Raw genomic sequence first — 19,869 nt, forward strand, 5'->3', positions numbered from 1 at the left:
ATGCTCCAGTCAGACATACCTAGCTGATGGAAATTCAAATGCCTTATAAAATTATAGATTTATCTTAACTTTTTAACGTTAATTGCTTCAAATTTAATTGCCAATGGCACTATTAATTGGGGTCCCAATCCCAACTAGCATGAAACTAGTGTCGTCTTGTCCCGTTCACGATTCGCAATCGATCGATTAAAAATCCGCATCTCGGTTTACGGGAATGACTAGCGACCCCGTGAACCGCCTGTATCGCGCATCGACAGCGCGGCTAATGAGCCCGTGTATCCCCGTACCATTGTTCACGATCCGATCTCGCCGTATCTCGATTATTTTTGCCCAGTAGCTGTGTTTTACTTATCTTTCTGCATTCGAATGCGTCGTCGATTGTTTCCTTTGCGGCCAGTGTTTTCGTCATCGCGCCGTTTTCTTTTGTTTTTCTCATCTATCCATTTAAATGGCCGCTTGCTATCCTTTTCTGTTGGCCGCAGATTTTAATAAGCTATCCTGCTAGCCGCTGTGGTCAGTATATGGACACGGCTATTGTTTGTATGATGTTGTGTTTGCGATGTTTATCATTTTGTAATAATGCTATATGATACGCTACGGTTATTTCGGTTTTAGATACTAATTAAATGTGGCCCAGTTTTTGATATCAAGATATTAATCTCCGATCGTATTGGCTAACTGTTGGTTTGTTTTGTTATCAAAAGAATTGACAAGCAAACAGCCACAGGTGCTTCGTCGCAGCAAATTAGGGCGGGTTCAGATGTGGCGATAAAGTCGCGACGACGACGCGCGGCGACGCGACGCGGATCGCACGTCAATCGCGAACGTCGCGCGTAACGAACAACGCAACTATTGTATGCAAAATTTGTTCGCCAATGCGCGGCCCGTGACTGACGTTTTGAGAATATTTTTAAGGGAATATCGATATCTGATTCGATTGTTGGAAAGAGAAATTGCATCTTTTGGCAGTGATTTAACATTCAGAATTATTAAAAATATTTATTCTACTATACTTGCTTCAATTAGCATAATAGGTAGATAAATTATAAAATAGGTACTGATAGTATTTAAGTACATAAATATAGAATTTCAACGGTTGTATATGTATAGTAGATATTAGCAAATAGGAAACTCTCACCGATGTTGCACAATTATTCCTACAATAAGCTCTATTGTGTGCCGGGATGGCCCGGAGGCTCAGCCCAAACTGATCCTTCTCTAAACCGTCTTCGTAGCCTCGTAATCCCGATACTTTAACTTTAACTTCCACTTTATCCACCCTCTACTTAAAATTCATAATCCCTCGTTCCATTGTTGCTCATATGACGTTCTGTGATTGCGCTTCTGCTATTATTTGTGCGTAAACACCAACTATTGACAGTCGACATTGAACAATGCGATGTAGCGGCGCAAGGTCGGTTTTGGGCTGCGTTTAACCGGTACGGAGGACCGTTTTGTCGGGTTTTTGTCTGGCGCTATCGACATCACCTTAATGATGTCTCGATGTGGACGGCCATTGTGTTGGATGTAAATTTGTAGCCGTCGGCGCGGGTAATGATGTGAGAACAAACTGAGATTCAGATAGCTTGATCTGGATCGCGCCGCGCTCACTGCTCAGCGGGCCGGTCTCAAACTGACCTTTTCGGTACAACCTCTTTTCGCGCTTTGTGAACGGACCTCGGGAGGTTCGCGTTATGGTCCGAAACGTTTTTGCAGCCATTCGCTCCGCTCGATTAACACTTAATGAAGGAGCATGTAGAGTCGACTCATCTGAAATAGCGAAACCCTTTCAGGCCCATTCACGCAACCGCTGGCGTACAAAACGTAAATTCTTAAATGGCGGTAGAAAATAGCGGCGTGACGACGTCATTAGCGCCGCGCTATCGCACTATTTCGTCGAATAGACAAAATTTTCAGCCTTTTCAACGTGCGTTGGGCTAATGAGCAAGTTTTAATGTAAACGATGCTTAGAAAATGGTGGTGATAAATAATATTTTACTAAATAGAGCCTATGAAAGGGCTTTATCTGGTGGGAAAATAGGGTAGATACTTACTTAAATTAAGTAAACTTTGCTTTAAAAGTATACAATAATTAAGGTTACAATCAAAACAAAACACGGTTGATGACTAAGATTTCAAAGAATGTTATCGCTACAATTTTTATAAAACACGCATTCCAACAATAAAGTGATGCACAACTTCATCGATGTTTTTCTTTTTTAATTTTACCATAAACACTATCGCTCGTGGCGCCTGGACGCATCTACTTTATCAGCCAGCGGGTTGTTTTATCGACTACTAATGCACTGAGCGAGATAACCAGACGAGAGCGGGTGCAGATAAAGTCAGTGTGGCCATGTAAAAATAGTCGACTTACAAATAAGGATCGGTGTTTAAAAGGAGTCCCCATTTTACTTTTACAACGTTATAAATTATGTAGTTCGAAGAGAGCTGTAGATTAATCTTAGGCCAGTCGTATTCTGGTATTTATATTATTATCGTTGAAACATAAACATTCATGATAGTCATGACTCATACCTACATACTTATATTAGCTATCATCTCACAGTCACCGTCAAAATAGTGACCGAAAATTTAAAAAAACCCTTTATATAATATCCTGCATTTTTAAAACCCCCCTCATCGAGCTATCCGGGTGGCGGGTAAGGAATTCGTCTTCCTTATTTAAATCGTCATTACGAACTCTTTCGTTCCGTTTATCGGCCGCGGCCGGCGTCGAGAGATGGCAATAATAAAAATTATCTATACAAATGGGCCGGATTACTCGACGACATAAATTCGGCTCTGGCCCAATGAGCTCGCGCTGGAGCTACGAAGATAAAAGGGTCAACGGTTTTAGAAGCGTTCGGTTTTTGCTAGTTTTTTGATTGGGGCTGTAATTTCCGATTCATCTGATAATTCACAGCTGTGTCTATGTAGGTGTATCAAGGCTATGTTTGTGATAGATGAAAATGAAGTTATATAAGATTATGTTAGATGCTAATAAAATAATTCTAAATAAAGCCAACCTTAAAAAAAATGATTCAGGTTATCCATCTGAACCTGGAGGAATAAAATAACATTAGAGCGAAAATAATAAAACTTCAGCAAAAGTTATAAACCCCAAATGACAGCAACACCGAAAGGCTTATTGTAGATAGGGACAGAAAATATTTTTTCGAAAAGTCAATCCCTGATCCCTTTGAAAAATAGCTAAAATCTCCGAGCGGCCAGCGGTATCGGAAGCCGGCGAGACACCGCCGCAGAGTTATTCGACAAAAATGCTAATTTTCAAATCTCGAACGCGCGGCTTGCTTGCCGCAATCGGAACGCGCGCTTTTTTCTTCCTTTGCCTTTACGCGAAAATCCTAACATTTTATTCCGGCGCATTGTAAAGCACCATTTACAACTCTTTAAATTGCAGTTTAACATTTTTAAGCGGCCCATTTTCAATACGGCTCTGCAATGGGCGCGATAACGCGACGGCTATTACACGATTAACATCGCGAAAGAATCCGATCGCAATCACTGCAGTTTTCTTTAATTATAACAATTTACATTGTGAAGGAGTGCAGTATCAGCGCCATCTCTGGGCCGAGCTAGCAATTTTTCAAGATGGCGGACACCGATTGGCGGAAATACGCGAATTTATTAAAAATAAATACCTCCATGTCGCCTTCAACTGTTGAGCTTTCTCGCGACCGCATTTTATGTTTCGCTATAAAAAATATTATGTCGCATTGATAACACCGGGGGACAACTTTATGCAATTTATTCATGAATTCAATTGATTTCTTTTAGTGTAATCAGTGCGATCAGTTATTGTAAGCTCGCTGGGTGTTTCAATACGCCGTGCGTCATGCGGGCCGACGTGTTGCTCAATAAAAACTATTTGTGGTTCATGAAATTATAATCGGGAGCGGCTCCAGAATCGTATTAGATCGCTGTTCGATCCATCACAGCCTCGTTAACACATCTCGGTCTAAGTTTTTTTTCAAACCGGTGCTAGTGCGGGCCGGCCGCTCAGTCGATCGATTGTAGGTAGTAATTGGTATGGGAGTAGTCGGTGTAAACATCATGTTAGACAGTGAACCGGCTTAATTATTTTTTATAGCTTTCGCCCGACAACTCTGGATTGAAATTATGTAACAAATAAAGCTCGTATGATAATGATAGCGCCACTTAATCAGATTGTTATTTTGGTACACAATGGACTATCTAATTAAGGCTATCAGTTAGTAGCTATTACAATTAAGAGTCTTGCCTCTATATTCTACTCTTATCAGAAGATCGTAGCTTACACGGCTGCCTCTTATATAATTATTTCAACTATTTAAATTTATACTTTAAAAAAACTTTGTCACTATCAGCCATCTTTACTGGAAGCTGTTATCGTGCATATCAAATTCGCAGAACGTCGCTTTCCGCCAAACAAATTACGAATTCGACATTCAAAATTGGCATCAAAGCGGCCGACACTATCGGTGGGCTCGCAATCGACATAATAATATTCGGACTAGAGGCTCTTCGATTCGTATAATTAAAATCGAAATCGATCTGATTGGTCGACGCGATCCGTCAAGTTATTTATCGCGACGCCGCCCCGACGACGCCTTCAGCGCTGCGCCCGCGCAACACCTTTTAGCTGCTTCTTTTATCTCGATATCTTGCTCCGTCTTCACACTCTTCACCTTTGAAGCAAAAGTTAAATTTACATTGTTCTACTACCACCACCTTCTACCACTACAACAACTAGGTATTATACCTAGGTATAGGCAACGATGTGTATGGGTTTCTCATGTGCGGGTGCGGGTGGTGGTACAGTTCCAATTCCAACCCAAAGTCCAATTCCATCCATGGACCATTCATCTTCTCTCAACTGAGATGCTCAAGGTACCGTCGCGGTCATATCTCACAGGTATCCGGGCGCATCTCAAACCCCACCTCTTCAATTTGTAAGTGTAATTAGCCGGGTATATGCAAATGCCACTTTAATCGGCTCCTTCATAATCCGAGTTATTAATCAAAGTAGCACACATGGGGTGTATTATGAAATCGCATGTGTTTTTTTTTGTTGCGGGGTCCGATGGGGGGACCGGCGACTCGTGAGCTCGTGCGGCGGCATATCGTCTCGTTTTGCATAGATTTAAAAAGTCGATAGTTATGCAAATGTCTCGAGTGCCGTGTTTACTTGCTTCTGACTTACGATGTGCCTCGGTAATAGACCCCCACACCTATACGAATTAGGTCCCATTTTTCTTTTCCGTTTCCCGTTTTGGTTTGTTTTTTTGCTGCGTCTATTGAATTACTTGCATTGCTGCGATGTTATGTTTAATTGTGTTTTTTATCATTTTTTGTTTCGAAACATAATTACTAAGATACTTAATTAAAACTTCTAGGGTGCACCCCAATGTAGCACTACATTGCAGTAGCATAGTTAAACAAATTAAAAACAGTTTTGCTCCACCTAAAGGTAGGTCTTACGGCTTTTTCCTGACGCTCAAATAGAACGTTACGTATGTTATTCGGTAGAAATAAAAAGATGACTAGTTCATCTAAACATAGAAGTGGCTTAATTAAGTGACTATCATGAGAAAAACAAAGAAAAAAAATAAAATAGCATTAGTTAGGTTTTAAGTAATTAAAAAAAAAACTACAACCTTCAGTGTTGGTAATCTAACCTACTTTAGTTAAATAATTTTTGCCATAAACTGAGTATATTTAAAAGGTAACCCGGTGCATACGATTAACCCTATTAAAGGAAAAAAATAATTGAACGGTTGGAGTGGCGTGATAGCGAAATAACATATTTCTTTAAACAAATACCTATGTACTTTATTTAAATCCGGAGTTAGCGTTTGAATTTGTATGCATTAGCCGGCTGAATAATAGCCACTGGTTTATTTCATTACTTACTTTTGTAACTGTATGAAAATAATTTATAGTAGCCATATTAATGTAAAAAAGCAGGTGCCTACGAAATACAGAGTGTTGCAAAAAAGGGGGCCGAATAAAAATGCAGCTTTTATATTTTAGACAAAAAGCCATGCATGAAAAAATATTTGTAGTTTTATGCAAAGTCACACAGAGAACAACATTTACAAAGCTTTGCATGGTAACATCTGATGGATAAAATCTCATATGTACCTAATTTATTTTTTTATTTTCAGACCACATAGTCCATAGTAAGTGTTAGTAACAATGAATCTTAATATATATATATATATATATATATATATATATATATATATAGGTACCTATACCTACACCTATATATATATATACGTTCTTCTTATCTTCGTAGACATAACTAACGCATGTAACTAGGTAAGAACTTATAATATGAAAATTAGGTTTTAGACAACGACTATCCAGACATTGTGAAACAGATGATTAGGATCAAACTTTTGACTGGGTTGGTGACCATTAAGATTTTATGTGTAAAGGGTTAACCCGTACATCTCTAAAAGTTTAACTTTTTAATTTTTATCATACCGATCCATATTATTAACAATGTTGCAAGAGGTACTTACTTAATAACATTACCCACTTTTAAACATTGAGTGTCGTGTTAATAACGCAACACAGGCGTGTCACTCATTTCCATAGAGAATGGCTAATTGCATTACACAAATCATGTTGCCTTGCTGCCCTAGTATGTGGTTTTGTGAAAAAAAATGAGAAATGAGTTGTAATCACGGACTTCACTTAATACAGAACAGTTTATGCTAATTTTATCTTTGAACCTGCTTGCAATAATGTGATTAGGCAAGTAGGTAGGTACGTTCTTAATTACATGTATCTTAACATAACCTAAGTCCTAACCAACGTTTTAAACCTCGAGACGTTTCTTTTGCACTAACACTCCATCTTGTTGGTAAATTGTTATATCTAAAGTGACAACCCTTAGTTGAAGGAAAGGCTGTTTAATTTCCACCACATTGTTATCAGACGATCAGTTCCGCACGTGGTAATGCCACTCCTATTTCATTACCGCTAAGGACTTACTGTGTCAGGACAAGAACGTGGAAAGGAGTTGGACATGACAAAAATATACTTAAGTCAATATACAGGCTGTTGCAAAGGTGGGGCAGTTCATCATTCTGATATAAAAAAAACGAGTTTAAGAAATACTTATGTAGAACATTTTTATTTTAAGAATCACATCCTCGGCCTCCGCTTTTCGGCTTACTATACCCATTTAAACACCCTGTATATGTATAAGTATACGCACCCACCGCAGCATCAACACAGTTTCATATGGGAACAGTTTGAATTTAAGTACGCTGATAATATTCTGATGCGATGTAAAATGGACTTCAATAATTCAGACGGCGTCATTAAGCTAGCTACAAGCTAGCCTTTTCAGTTTAGGAGTAATTTTGTGCTTTTCTCCCTGGAACTTTTTCATTCTTCGTGAGTGTATAATAATTTTAATGCGAGTTCCATAAAATTCCAATGTACGGTGGCCTGCGCCTAAAAGTAGGTATACAGGCGGAGTTTTTAAAATAGCGATCCCTGATGATGAAGGGACCAGCTACATCTGTTATAAATCCGGGGACGTGTTGTGTGTGATGTGTGTAGCAGTGGTGTTTATGTGGATGTGCTTGAGCAGCACGTGAGCTTGAGATCGCTATTTTAAAAACTCCGCCTGTATACTTTTAGGCGCAGGCCACCGTACGTTTATTTTAGAGACTCAATTCCTACGTCACACATACCTCATGCATATTAACTGACTCCACATCAATCATAAAAAGATTTAACCCTACGATTGTTGTTCCGATATAAGCGAGTGGCTAAGTAACTTGGTAAGTTAGAAAAATAATCAAACTTCCACCTACGTAGTGTTCACCTACTGTAGGAGGGGGTTTTAAATACTGATAATTACTGTATAAGTTTATCTACATAAATATACCTTATACAGGTTGGTGAATTTATGTAAGTTTAGAAGTAGGAATTGAATTGTGCCTTCATGTACCTATTAATTGTAATAAACACTACTCGATACAGACACATTTTGTAAATATTGTGCACAAAACTAAACTACCTAGTTAAATTCAGATAGTTTAGTAAGTAGGCCCTGCTAAAATAAATAAATATTATAGATACTACTTAATTTACACTAAATCCTCCTTTACTGGTCAAACTGACCAATACGAGTAGCATGCCATCACAAATGAACTTTTACCATATTATGTTTTAGCTGTTGAAAATTCGTGACGGCAAATATTTACAATACTTTACCTAAAATAATTCCCCCATACAACCCCACCCCACACCATTGTCTAGGTTCTAGGTACTACAGAATCGCGGCGCTGATCCGTTAGGAAGCGGCCTTCCTGTCCGTTATCTTGTGTGCGGACATCAAGATTTATTCGTCATGCGCGCGGCAGGATGTCGCTCGGCCGCGCTTATCGGCTGCGACTGCAGTTTTTGCAGTATCTGTTGGGAACTGCGACGCGGGGGTTCGCAATAGCCCAGATTGTCTTATGTTTCAAACAAGTGTTTGCATATTGGGAATAGTGAAAATATAATATAAGTAATATGATTTATTTCATGAAACATAAGCGAATCATTACCGAAGTCACAGTTACAGTAATTTTTTTTGGCTTAGATAGGTTAGTAGGGTAGTTAAATCAAAATACACAATATTTTCTTAGCTTTTACCCCTAATTTTTGAGTTTGAGAGGGACAAAACAGTTGCTTAAACGTCCTTTAACATTTCTATGAAGTATAATTATCACACTGGATACCTGCCTAGGAGTATTTACATTTACAGTAGTTAATACTTTCACAGCAACACATAACACCATAAGCCCCACGCCCACGCGGCGTATCGCCACGGCCGGGAATCGAACCCGTGATATGCTAATACTCGTCCGATCGTGACGCACGACATCCATCGCCGCTAGTGTTTGTTGGGAACCCGGGAGATATATCATATTCGCCAGCCATAAGGCTACTGAGCATGGGGTGGTGAACTGTGGAAACTAATGGTGTTATCGCAAAGTTTAAACCAGGTTTAACGCGTGTCTATGTCTGAAGTAACTACCTACCATTACAAATTGCATTCATACAAAAAGTCCCCAAAAGTATGAACTGTCAATGTACGCGTGTTTTTTTTATTTCTGAAATATTCGTACACGATGTTGTAGTAAGGTGATTCAGGTGGTCTCTATGAACATATTGTGTTCTAGAAATAAATAAAATATGATCATGAAGAATAGTTAGGTATTTTTTTGCAATAAATCAGTAAACGTCCCAGAAACTAAGCATGAAGTATTTCTCATAACATTTTTAAAACATGCAAAAATACACTACTAACAGTACTAATACAGTCGCTTAAGCGGCGATCACGCGACCCGCAGCTTACTTTGCCATCGCAGCCTAATTACAATTAAATAACCCATTTAAAAGTTTAACGAAATCACGATTTCGCATTTCCTTCATTGAAAAGTCAGCAGGGCATTGCGTATATGTGGACAGCATGGGAGATCGCGATCATCCGCCGATACGCCGACAGGCAGCCATGTGGCTCTGTACAGTCGGACACACAAGCCGCTTCTGTGGGTACTGTCAGGTACATAATAAGTACTACACATTCGGTATATTAGCAACATGATAAACCTAGTAGAGATAAATGCTTCGGGAAAAGCGTGTCTTAACAATCATGCAAAATTATTTACTTTTTGTCATAGCTCATCAGCTTTGGTCACTTACGATATTAATATTTTGAGTTTTTGCTTAGCTTTTAAACTTTTCACTTCTAAGTAGGTTTTACTTTATAAAGGTCCTTAAATATTCTCTCCAGTGCCAAGTAGGAACAGTAAACTAAAACAAATGCAAGAGTGTGAACACAATCATTATCTATAACCGTCTACAACCAACAACAACAATATGACCAGACGCTCACTTCTGTTACGATCAATCAAGAATTAATAGCCCTTTACTCTTGTCACGGCTACCAAACAAACGTGCCAGGTCTATCGACAGAGTTGAAACAACAATTTTAATCACAATCACAGATTAATATCTTGAGGACATTTGAGACGTTTTTTTTCTGTCTCAAGGTGTGTCTGTGTCGAACTGAACGGATTTAAAGTGATCGGTCATAGGCGTATGAGGCCACGGGGTTAAACGCGGAGCGGGGGTGGTAGAGATCATTTATTTATTTGGCTAATGAAAAGGCTTGCAGAAAATGTATAAAAGAGTATATGTTAAATGTATAAAGTAGTTATATTTTCGCCTGTAGACCATTTTATGTTGTATGAAAGCACATTTTATATACCTACTTAAACAAAAAAATAATAGTTCTACATGATAAGGGTTAGAAATAACACTTATTCAATTATTGCAAAGGTTCTAGTACCTTGACTCTAGTAGCGTAAAATCCTTTGTCATGCATAAAATACTATAACATCATCAAAGTATGAGTTGGTTAATGACGCCATTCCTACAAGCTTTGCGTACGTATAGTTCGTAATTATTAGTGTCCCTGCATAACAATGTTGGACACTAAACGCTACGCTTTCCGCTCCGCTACCGCCTATACAGATACGCTGCATTCATAGCCCCCAATCACAGATGAATATCGGCACGATTGTGACGCGGCCAATGCACGACTATTTTAATTGGCCAGATCTTGATTCCGATAAATAAAAACAAGATGGCATCCAGAACGATTGTTTTTATCCGAGCACGTGTAGGTACTTGACGGGAGTGTCATCTGGTGATATTAATTGTACTCGTTTTATGACATGAAGGTATTGGGACTTGGGAGTGATATGAATCTGTCATTGCTCGTTGTCCAGTGGATCGAGATGTAACCGCTTGGTTTTGTTTTGTTATTTTAATTCATTCCAATTCGGGTATACTACTTGTTAACAAGAAACCCTTGGGTGTTTGCATTCTAAGATAACCCAGCATTAATCATTAGGACGATTTGGTGAAATCCGTGTTGGAGTTCAAGTGTGTAATTAAAAGTTAAAAAAACACTACTCATTTTTATAATAACGTTTTTATGTAAGCTTTCATATAGTAAAGTAAAGTCCATAAAAGAGAGAAAGGGTCTGAAAGTAAACAACTCCTGAAATTTATCTCTGTTTAGCCAAATGTTACAAGGAAGAAGAGGCAAGTTGCAAGCAGTCGGATTGTGAAGTTACATACAAGTTGACAAGCTTCAGTAGATGCAACAAGCAAACACAAGAGTATGCGGGCTTTACTTATCTGAAAGCTACTGGGAACGTGAGCTGCTAATGTTAGGTATTTCATTTGAGTTTGATAAATAATGTTGTTAAATGCAGACATGTTGGTAGCCAGAGCCATTTTATCTAATTTGAAAGGTTGGAAGTTCCAAAACATATAAGCTTTCTAAAAGCGTGTTCTGATTACAAACACGAAGTGTTAATTTCAAAACATAATGAGTTGCCATTATGGCCTGAGTTTCCGATGAATATCAGTCAACTCCGAATATTTTAATGAAACCGATCTGCAGTCAGGTTCACAAAAGCTCCTTAAATGACACCGAGTCACGCCATCTGTTAGCGAAACGTGCGCCCTTACCGATCTCGGCGCAACAATCGGACCTTTATAACTTATTTAGCGAATAAACCAGAAGCTGGAACGTAACTAACGAACGTCGATAGCCGCGCGTTGGTATGACGCCAACATCCAGCCGGGCAGATAGACGGGCATTAGCGAGCCAATCGAGTGTCAACCCGGAATCGAGCAACCAATCGCGGGCTAGGATAGCGTGACCCGGCGCCGATCGCAGCGTGGCGGGCCAATCGCCGCGTCCATCTCGCTGTCGTGCTCATATAATGATCTTCGCAGGGCGACTGAGCCTGAATGAAGTTGAGGCCCTCATTAATTGGCGTTTTTGAGCCGAGATCGCTGTGCGGAAGATAGGTTAATTCCTCGCCGGGCCGAGAGATCCTTGTCGCTCAAAAAGGAAGGTGAGCGTGCGGTTTCTGGAAATCAGATCCAATTACACGAGAGCCCGTTAAGTTTTTGTTCTGTTTGGCCGCGGGCCGATAGTGGCCGCACGCTCGCGGACGCTGACGAGCCTTGTCCGCGACCGGTTCGTCACTAATCTTGCGCCGGACGTTGACGGTTTACAGCATTCCGAGCTTAAATGTCTTTTATCGGCTGTGAACTTATCTGCTTACACTTTAGACGCAGCCGTCGACATTTCTCGCATTAGTTGCAACAAATAGGCTAGATGCAGCCCCACCCACGCGGCGCGCGCGCATTTACATAGCGCGAGCACGTCTCAATTAGGAGCGCTAATGTATGCCTCGACCGCGACTGGCCGACATCTGACGGACGCGCGCGATAGCGGGAAACGTGACGGCTGACGGCTATCGCACCGCCGCCCCGCGCCCATCTCCCGCCGCTATTAACAACGCGACCACCACTATCGACCCTGTAGCATCTACTCGAGCTCTACGACAACTATCATCCAGAACGACTACCCATTACTGCTAACCTCTGTGTAGGATGAGGAAATAATGTAGAATATTGTTTTAATTTCCAGGTGAGGACGAGGAATGGGGCAGCGAGAGGTCCGCGATGCCCGCCGGTTCCCCCCGCTCGCCGAGCACGGCGGGGTCGCGCGCGTCCAGCGGCGCCGCGTCCCCCGCGTCCCCCGCCACGTCCCCCGCGTCCCCGCCGCGCCTGCGCCTCAACGCCAGCCTCGCCACCGACCCGGCGCTGGCCCCGCGCGCCGCCGCGCTCAAGCACGAGCCGCCGTCGCCCTCCCCGCCGCCCGCGCCGCCCTCCGCCCCGCCCGCCGCCGCGCCGCGCGACTACCTCGCCATCACGGCCGCCTTCCCCGCGCTGTTCCCCGCGCAGCCGCCCTACGTGTGCCAGCCCTGCGGCATCCGCTACTCGTCGCTCAGCACGCTGCAGGCGCACCAGGAGCACTACTGCTCGCACCGCGCGCCTAGAGCCGAGCCCGACGCGCCCGACGACGACTCCAGCCAGGACGCCAAGGGCCCGCGCGCGCCCAAGCAGTACGTGTGCACCTACTGCTCCTACAGCGCCGACAAGAAGGTCAGCCTCAACCGCCACATGCGCATGCACTCCACCTCGCCCGTGAGCGCGGGCAGCGGGGGCGCGGCGGCGGCGGGGGGCGCGGGGGGCACGCCGGCCCCGACCAACGGCGAGGCGGAGGCGCCGCCGCCCCCGGACCGCTACTGCGCCGACTGCGACATCCGCTTCAGCTCCATCAAGACGTACCGCGCGCACAAGACGCACTACTGCAGCACGCGCCAGGTGGTGAAGGCGGCGCGCGCGGGCTCCGGCACGTCGGGCTCGCAGCCGCCCTCGCCCGGCGCCACGCCGCCCGCCCCGCCGCCCTCCGCGCCGCCCGCCCACCACCAGTACGCGCTGGCGCTGCCCACCAACCCGATCCTCATCGTGCCCTACTCGCTGCTGCGCGGCGCCAGCACGCTGCCCGGCGCCTCGCTGCCCGACCCCGACACGCCGTGCTTCCTGCTGCCCAACGGCACGTTCCAGCCGCTGGGCCGCGCGCTGCCCGCCGCCGCCGACAAGGAGCCCGAGGTGCTGAAGGCGAACAACCGCCGCGAGCCGCCGCGCGACGCCGCGCCGCTCGACCTCAGCGTGCGCCGCTCGCCCGCGCCGCCCGACGAGCACGAGAAGGAGAACCGCTCCGCCACGCCCGAGCACATCGTGTGCGCGCCCTCGCTGCCCGCCTCGCCCGCCACGCCCTCGCCGCGCCGCTCCGCCTCGCCCGCCACGCCCGAGCCCAAGCGCCGGCGCCGCGACTCCCGCGGGCCCACGCCGCGCCCCGACGACAAGCTGTCGCCCTTCGCGCCGCCCGCCCTGCTGCCGCCCGCCCTCGCGCTGCGCCTCGACGCGCCGCAGGTGCTCGTCAAGCAGGGCGAGTCCAAGTGCAAGGAGTGCAACATCGTGTTCTGCAAGTACGAGAACTACAAGGTGCACAAGCTGTCGTACTGCTCGGCGCGGGGCGACGGGCGCGCGTCGCCGCGGCCCGAGGCCGGCCCGCCGCCCAAGTACCGCCAGCTGATCTGCCTCGCGTGCGGGATCCACTTCAGCTCGCTGGACAACCTCACGACGCACCAGTCGTTCTACTGCCCCAAGCGGGAGACGCGGTCGCCGCGTGTGGCGGAGGCGGCACGGGGCGCGGGCGCGGGGGGCGCGGGGGCGGGCGAGGGGGGCGGGTGGAAGTGCCCGTGCTGCGAGGTGGTGTCGGCCACGGCGGCGGCGGCGCAGCGCCACATGGAGGCGCACGCGGGCGTCAAGGCCTTCCGCTGCACCATCTGCCGGTACCGCGGCAACACGCTGCGCGGCATGCGCACGCACATCCGCATGCACTTCAACAAGAAGCCTGCTGACCTGCAGGTGTGTATACCTCCTTCTTTCTGCTTTTTTATAACCTTAATTTATTATTCTTTAACTTTTTGTCCCTGAAATCACACTATCTAACCCCCCACCCTTAATTTCCAGGAGGAAACCTACATCGCATGCGTGGTAGAAGACGACAGCCGGGAGGCCACCTCCCCCAGCCCAGCGGCGGGCGAGCGAGTACACCGCTGCAGCTCCTGCGCTTACACCTCGACCTACAGAGGCAACGTCGTACGCCATGCGCGCCTGGTACACGCCACTGAGGAACCAGAGGAAGAAACCTCCCCCACACCCACTCCAGACATAAAGAAAGAACCGGAAACTGAGCTGGAAGAGACCCCGAATTACTGCAAGTCATGCGATATTTCGTTCAAGTATGTCAATACGTATAAAGCCCATAAGCAGTTTTACTGCACTGCGCTTGCGCAAGATGCATCGGGGAATAATAACGTGACCGCGGCCGTCAGGGTCACTGACACTCCTGTACTGTAAGGTGGTGTCCGACGCCGCTATCCTAATAAAAGGGCATTTTTTTCGTAACTTGTAAAGTAGGTAAGACATGTATCCTTGGATTTAATCGTTAAAACTTATCGTGCAATACATAAATGACAGAAATATTACTCTACTGCATATCAAAACCATATAGTGGTTTTATATATTACATATATGTATGTATCATTGAATGATGTTTCGGTAGTTAGTGTAAATAAAGCTCTCAGTCGCATAAGTTTTTGTTAATAACTTGTTATGTAAAATAGTCATAATTGGTAGTGTTATTGTAACTTGTCTTCGTATTTAGTAGGAACATTATACGTTAAAAACAACCAAATTGTAAATAGCTGTAAAGATATTATTAATTATTACACTGTAAAAGTTCTATTACCATTTGTTCTGTAAGATTGTTCTTAATTTGTTGTTAATTTTTATATTAGTTATTCCTAGATATAAACTCTTGCTAAGCAGTTAATGCTCATTCCATCTATGTATAATGTTGTTTACCAACCAGTGGTTTTTCCTGTCAATTTAAGCTTAAAGCTTGGTTTAAAATCTTAGAACATAAATAGCAGATAAAAATAATATATTATCAAAAATTCAAAGCACTTTCGCTTGCGATTATACTAAGAAATATGCGATATACTAAAGCAAATTTTATCCGCTAAATGCGCTAGTACTTCATGTATTTTGACAAACAATATTTTATTTAGTTAACAACAGTAACAAAAAAAACAAATTCAGTTACTGAAAATATCAGTTAGGACTTGACCTGGGACAGACTTATCTATCTCTTTCTTTTCTATTCCATTACATTATTAGAAACAAAAAATTTAATAAGTTTAGAGGTTTTCTCTTTCTAGCTTATTGGTTACCATAAAGAAAGGCGGAGACGTTTAAACCAGGCCATATGTAAAAAAAAATGTGATTTACTCAAAAAGTCCCCTAAAAGTTCTTTATTGTACGGTATTAAAAGTCATAATGGCTTGAAACAGGGGACTTTTCATGTAACAGTGTACTGAATGACTGATATATAATCCTTTGACATTATTGAGTGGAACATAATTATTTTGTCTGCTAAAATGTAAGATTAAGAGCCCGTTTCACAATGCCCGGATAAAGCTTATCTGTGGAATAAAATCATGCTGTCACTCTCTGAAATTATGTTTTAGTTAGACGGTAATAGTATGAGATTTATCGCACAGATAAGTTTTGTACAGTCGTGGTGAAACAGGCACTAAAATACCATGTTTTGTCTATGCCAAAGCATCGCTAGGGTAATCATAATTTGCATTTATCTAGGTATCTCAATAATTGTAATACATAGGAACGTAAGAGGAAACAAGACTCCTTAGGTATATACTATACGTGTATTAATATGTGTTTGTCCATATTAAGGGATGAGTCTCTGAATCAAGTGTTAAATAATATTAATTAATACGTACAGGTTCTAATAAAGATCTTCCATTGCCGAAATTGTCTACCCATACTTTTTTGTCTGTCACCAAACTAGGCTTAACCGTAAAGTTATTGATATAAAAGTTATACCTTCTGCGGCAGCTACACGGGTTCGTTACCGACGTAGAAAAAGGTACTATATCGCGATTCGCCATAAACAATCGCCATAAAAGAGTTTATTGACGTCGATAACGAACCCGTGTAGCGGCCGCTCTACTATTTACGTAAAATACATGACATAACTTTGGCTTCTGCAGTCGAGTAACTCTAGAATACAAAGCATCTGATGTAAGTGCCATACATTACTAGTGGGTTCTCGAAAATTAAATAAAATCACTACACTGAGTAGGTTTGTGAGCTAAAAAAGAAATCTCGAATAAGTAAATAAAGATATACATTATGTTTTTGGCTATATTATGTTATCTATCGTGCAATAATGACTCTAAATTCTTTAAATTAATCAGGTATATCATTAGGGTGGAATTTTATTAATGATCGAACAAAGGTACACCGACATACACCTTTACACCATACTTATGTGACAACATATCCAATTTTTAAGCAACACATTTCATATTTAGAGCTGACAACTAAATGATATTTTATAAAATCTTGGCCTTTACCCCGATCACTGATAAAATTTGACCATTATATATTTTTGCCTATATCTTCAAACTTAAAATTGTTATTATTTTATTTAAGGAATGTTCTATCTCTTTGCCATCAGAAGGAAAGAGAATCCATGTGATCATTAAAATAGTAACAAAACTGCCCATTTCAATAATTCACTATAAAATATGTAAGTACTTATATAAAAAAATATGTGCAATTATACGAACGCAAATCCATACATATATAAATTCATGTGAGTTAAAATTGTAATCTTATTAGGTTATTGTTGAGTACGTGATAATAAATGTAATGAAATGGCTGTCTTCGAGCAGCCATACAATGATATTGTAAAATACGCCAGACAATAAATTATTTATCATATATGGAGCTTTTGGGTTTTATTTCTGCCTACTTAAGGTAAGCGTACACCATTTGGCATCATACGCAACGGACGTATCGTAATTTGTATTAAAAAAAATTCTTTGTATAGAAATTCACAGAAGTGCGTCCATTCCTCCTTTAATTTATCAATCAATATGTTTGGTGCGATACCTACGATACTCATAAGAATGTAAGTATACAGAAAGTTTAAGTTCCAAGATACAGCTAAGATAGACATCAAAGTGGTTATGATTTACAAAATGAAGTGAGTATGAGATTTTGGGTTGCTTCCTTAGTTATCCAAATGAAACCTCTGAATCAAAATATAAAACTTGATTATATTCAATTAACTTCTATGATCACAATCACATACTTATATTGCTTATTCCAACAAATAAGAAACAAAAAACAATACACTTACACTAATCCGGGTCATACAACTCCGAGTCACTATCCTCCTTATACTGATCTTTGAAGTGATCTGTATCTTCTTCCTGCCCGTAGTAGAATCCATCATCGTCACTGTCACCTTTGTACCCATCAACTGATTCCTCATCCATGTCTTTCACCACACAATGGACTAGGCTACTGTTTGCTAACTCTGGCTGCTCGGCTAAAACTTTAGCCTTATACTTAGCGTATGCTTCGCCATAACGTTTGACATCTTCATTGAATAAATCTGATGGCTCGTCATAGATTTTGTCTTCATCTGCGTCACTTGATAGGTCATCTTCTGTAAGTATGAGAAGAGAAGCTTGGTTAGTGAAGATATAGGTATGAAGTTAACATGGTTAGTGGTAGAATGGTGATTTCTGATTGCCTGAAGAAAATTTTCTTTACCATGACTGATGATAATACTGATATTTTATTCAAACACAGAAACCTACCAATATTAAAGTATACACATACAAAACACTGTCTTTATCTGTGGAAAGCAAACTCTTCTCTATTCTATTTTCTGTGAAGATTTTAGTGCAAATACATACCCAATCTACAATTCTCTACAGCTCTGACCATATCTTCTGATCCAATGCTGCTGTGTTCACTGTCAGGGTACTCGTTCCTCCAGTTATTCTCGTCATTGGAGTCATCAGACTCATGCTCGCTGGAGCAAGACGAAGTGCGTAGACCATTGTCTCTGTAGGAGCTGAAGATGAGCTCTGTTTCCACATTGCTAATGCTGTGGAAAAGATAAGAGGCTTGTGAGATAAATATTAGGCCATAAAGTTTACCAAATGTTTAAAGTTCATAGAAAATAATTAGAACTAAAGAAATCTATGATAATGGTACAATAAGTGGAGACAGAATATTTCAATGATTTATCAGGGTAGATATTGATTTATGTACCTAAATTCTTTAGACTTGTTCTTGTCTAAAGTGGAATGTAAAAAGTGTAACACTGCATTTGCCAGTTTGTAGTATAAAATACTCAGACAACAAACTACTAACTAGACCAAATCCTCCAACATGGAAATATCAAAGTCTTTCTTCGCTGCAGTGTACAGATCATAAGCATACTGGCATTGCTCTTCCTCTGTGGACTCTCGTGGCTGTAGGTCTACCAGGTCGTAATGCCCCTTATCAGCCTCATCTTCCTTCAACCCTCGGCTGCAATTGACAACCTCGTACCGGCTTTCTGAAGAAACCTCCTTACGTTCCTGCCTGATCTTCTGAATGATGTCATCTACGTTTCTTGGTGTTTTTAGTTTCTTCTCTGATGTGGAATATATACTTTTCACATGGTTATCTTCCTGTTTGGATAAAAAAGAGTATTAAGTTAATGGAAAAGTATGTAAGTGTAAAATATGTTATCATTAGTTTTACACAAATGCCTACATGCATAGCATGTTTTTTATTTACAGTAAGTACACTAAGTATAAATAGGACGAAGGCTGAGGGCACAGGGCTTTACTTGGGAGAGGCCTATGTCCACCTGTGAGTGAACACATGCTAATGATGAGTTGCTTACCAAACTTAATGTATAGATGGGAGTTCGCATGAGGCAAAGCTGGATCCAGAGGTCCAGCTTTGCATTTGCGGTCAGTGCTCATTGATAGATAAATACGAGAAAATAACATAACCTAAAAGTATCAAGGTTATCTTTAGCGTTGTAGGAGAGTTTTCAACTTTTCTTACCTGGTTTTCTACCGTTCCGCGAAACACGAACAGCGAAGGCGAGATGCCGGCATCGGCGTCTGTCTTAATCCGTTTGCAAACCAGCACAAGAGCATCCTGAGGGTTATCTTCTAGCCTGCGTTTTACTCTCAACACTGTCGAAGACATTGTTGCATGTAATATTTTACATTTCACGATTTCTTATGTTAAAAGACGAAAGGAAAACTATTAGCGATGTAATATTTTATAGCTTTTCTTTGAGTTTTCTGGGTATTTTTCGTTGTTTCCTGTTGTTGCCTCCAAAAACCAAAAACATTGAAAAATTAGACTCGGTCATTGACACTTGACTTGATAGCTTGTTGACATCATGTTCTGTGATCAAGGTCCAACAACAAACACGTCCTTCTTCTGAGATTATTGTGA

General features: G+C 42.2%; 2 protein-coding genes across 4 annotated transcripts in view; one reads left to right on the forward strand and one right to left on the reverse strand.

The window, feature by feature from the left end:
• The window catches only part of LOC119694537 (zinc finger protein ush), a 149,529-nt gene extending 132,192 nt beyond the window's left edge, over positions 1–17,337 (forward strand). For all 3 annotated transcript variants that reach the window (XM_038121021.2, XM_038121020.2, XM_038121022.2), the window contains exons 2-3: positions 12,536–14,385; positions 14,491–17,337. In XM_038121021.2, the coding sequence (XP_037976949.2) occupies positions 12,536–14,385; positions 14,491–14,880 (2,240 nt within the window). In that variant the 3' untranslated portion in view covers positions 14,881–17,337. The remainder of the gene's footprint in view (positions 1–12,535; positions 14,386–14,490) is intronic.
• A 312-nt stretch (positions 17,338–17,649) lies between these two features.
• Positions 17,650–19,760, reverse strand: LOC105387185 (probable RNA polymerase II nuclear localization protein SLC7A6OS). Its single transcript, XM_011557874.3, has 4 exons — positions 19,468–19,760; positions 18,781–19,082; positions 18,318–18,511; positions 17,650–18,064 (listed from the first exon to the last, which is right to left on the reverse strand). Exons 1-4 carry the CDS (start codon positions 19,612–19,614, stop codon positions 17,754–17,756), a joined length of 954 nt encoding a protein of 317 aa, XP_011556176.3. The 5' UTR covers positions 19,615–19,760; the 3' UTR covers positions 17,650–17,753.
• Between the last annotated feature and the right edge of the window lie 109 nt (positions 19,761–19,869).

Source organism: Plutella xylostella, chromosome 4, assembly GCF_932276165.1.
Source record: "Plutella xylostella chromosome 4, ilPluXylo3.1, whole genome shotgun sequence".
Lineage (NCBI taxonomy): Eukaryota > Metazoa > Arthropoda > Insecta > Lepidoptera > Plutellidae > Plutella > Plutella xylostella.

What these genes read in the sequence shown, in the direction of transcription:
- LOC105387185 (XM_011557874.3), bottom strand. Translation starts at nt 19,614, where the DNA reads ATGTCTTCGACAGTGTTGAGAGTAAAACGCAGGCTAGAAGATAACCCT. An exon ending in GCGGAACGGTAGAAAACCAG is followed by an intron (nt 19,083 to 19,467) that starts GTAAGAAAAGTT and finishes TTATCCAAACAG; the next exon opens with GAAGATAACCATGTGAAAAG. An exon ending in ATGTTGGAGGATTTGGTCTA is followed by an intron (nt 18,512 to 18,780) that starts GTTAGTAGTTTG and finishes TCTTTTCCACAG; the next exon opens with CATTAGCAATGTGGAAACAG.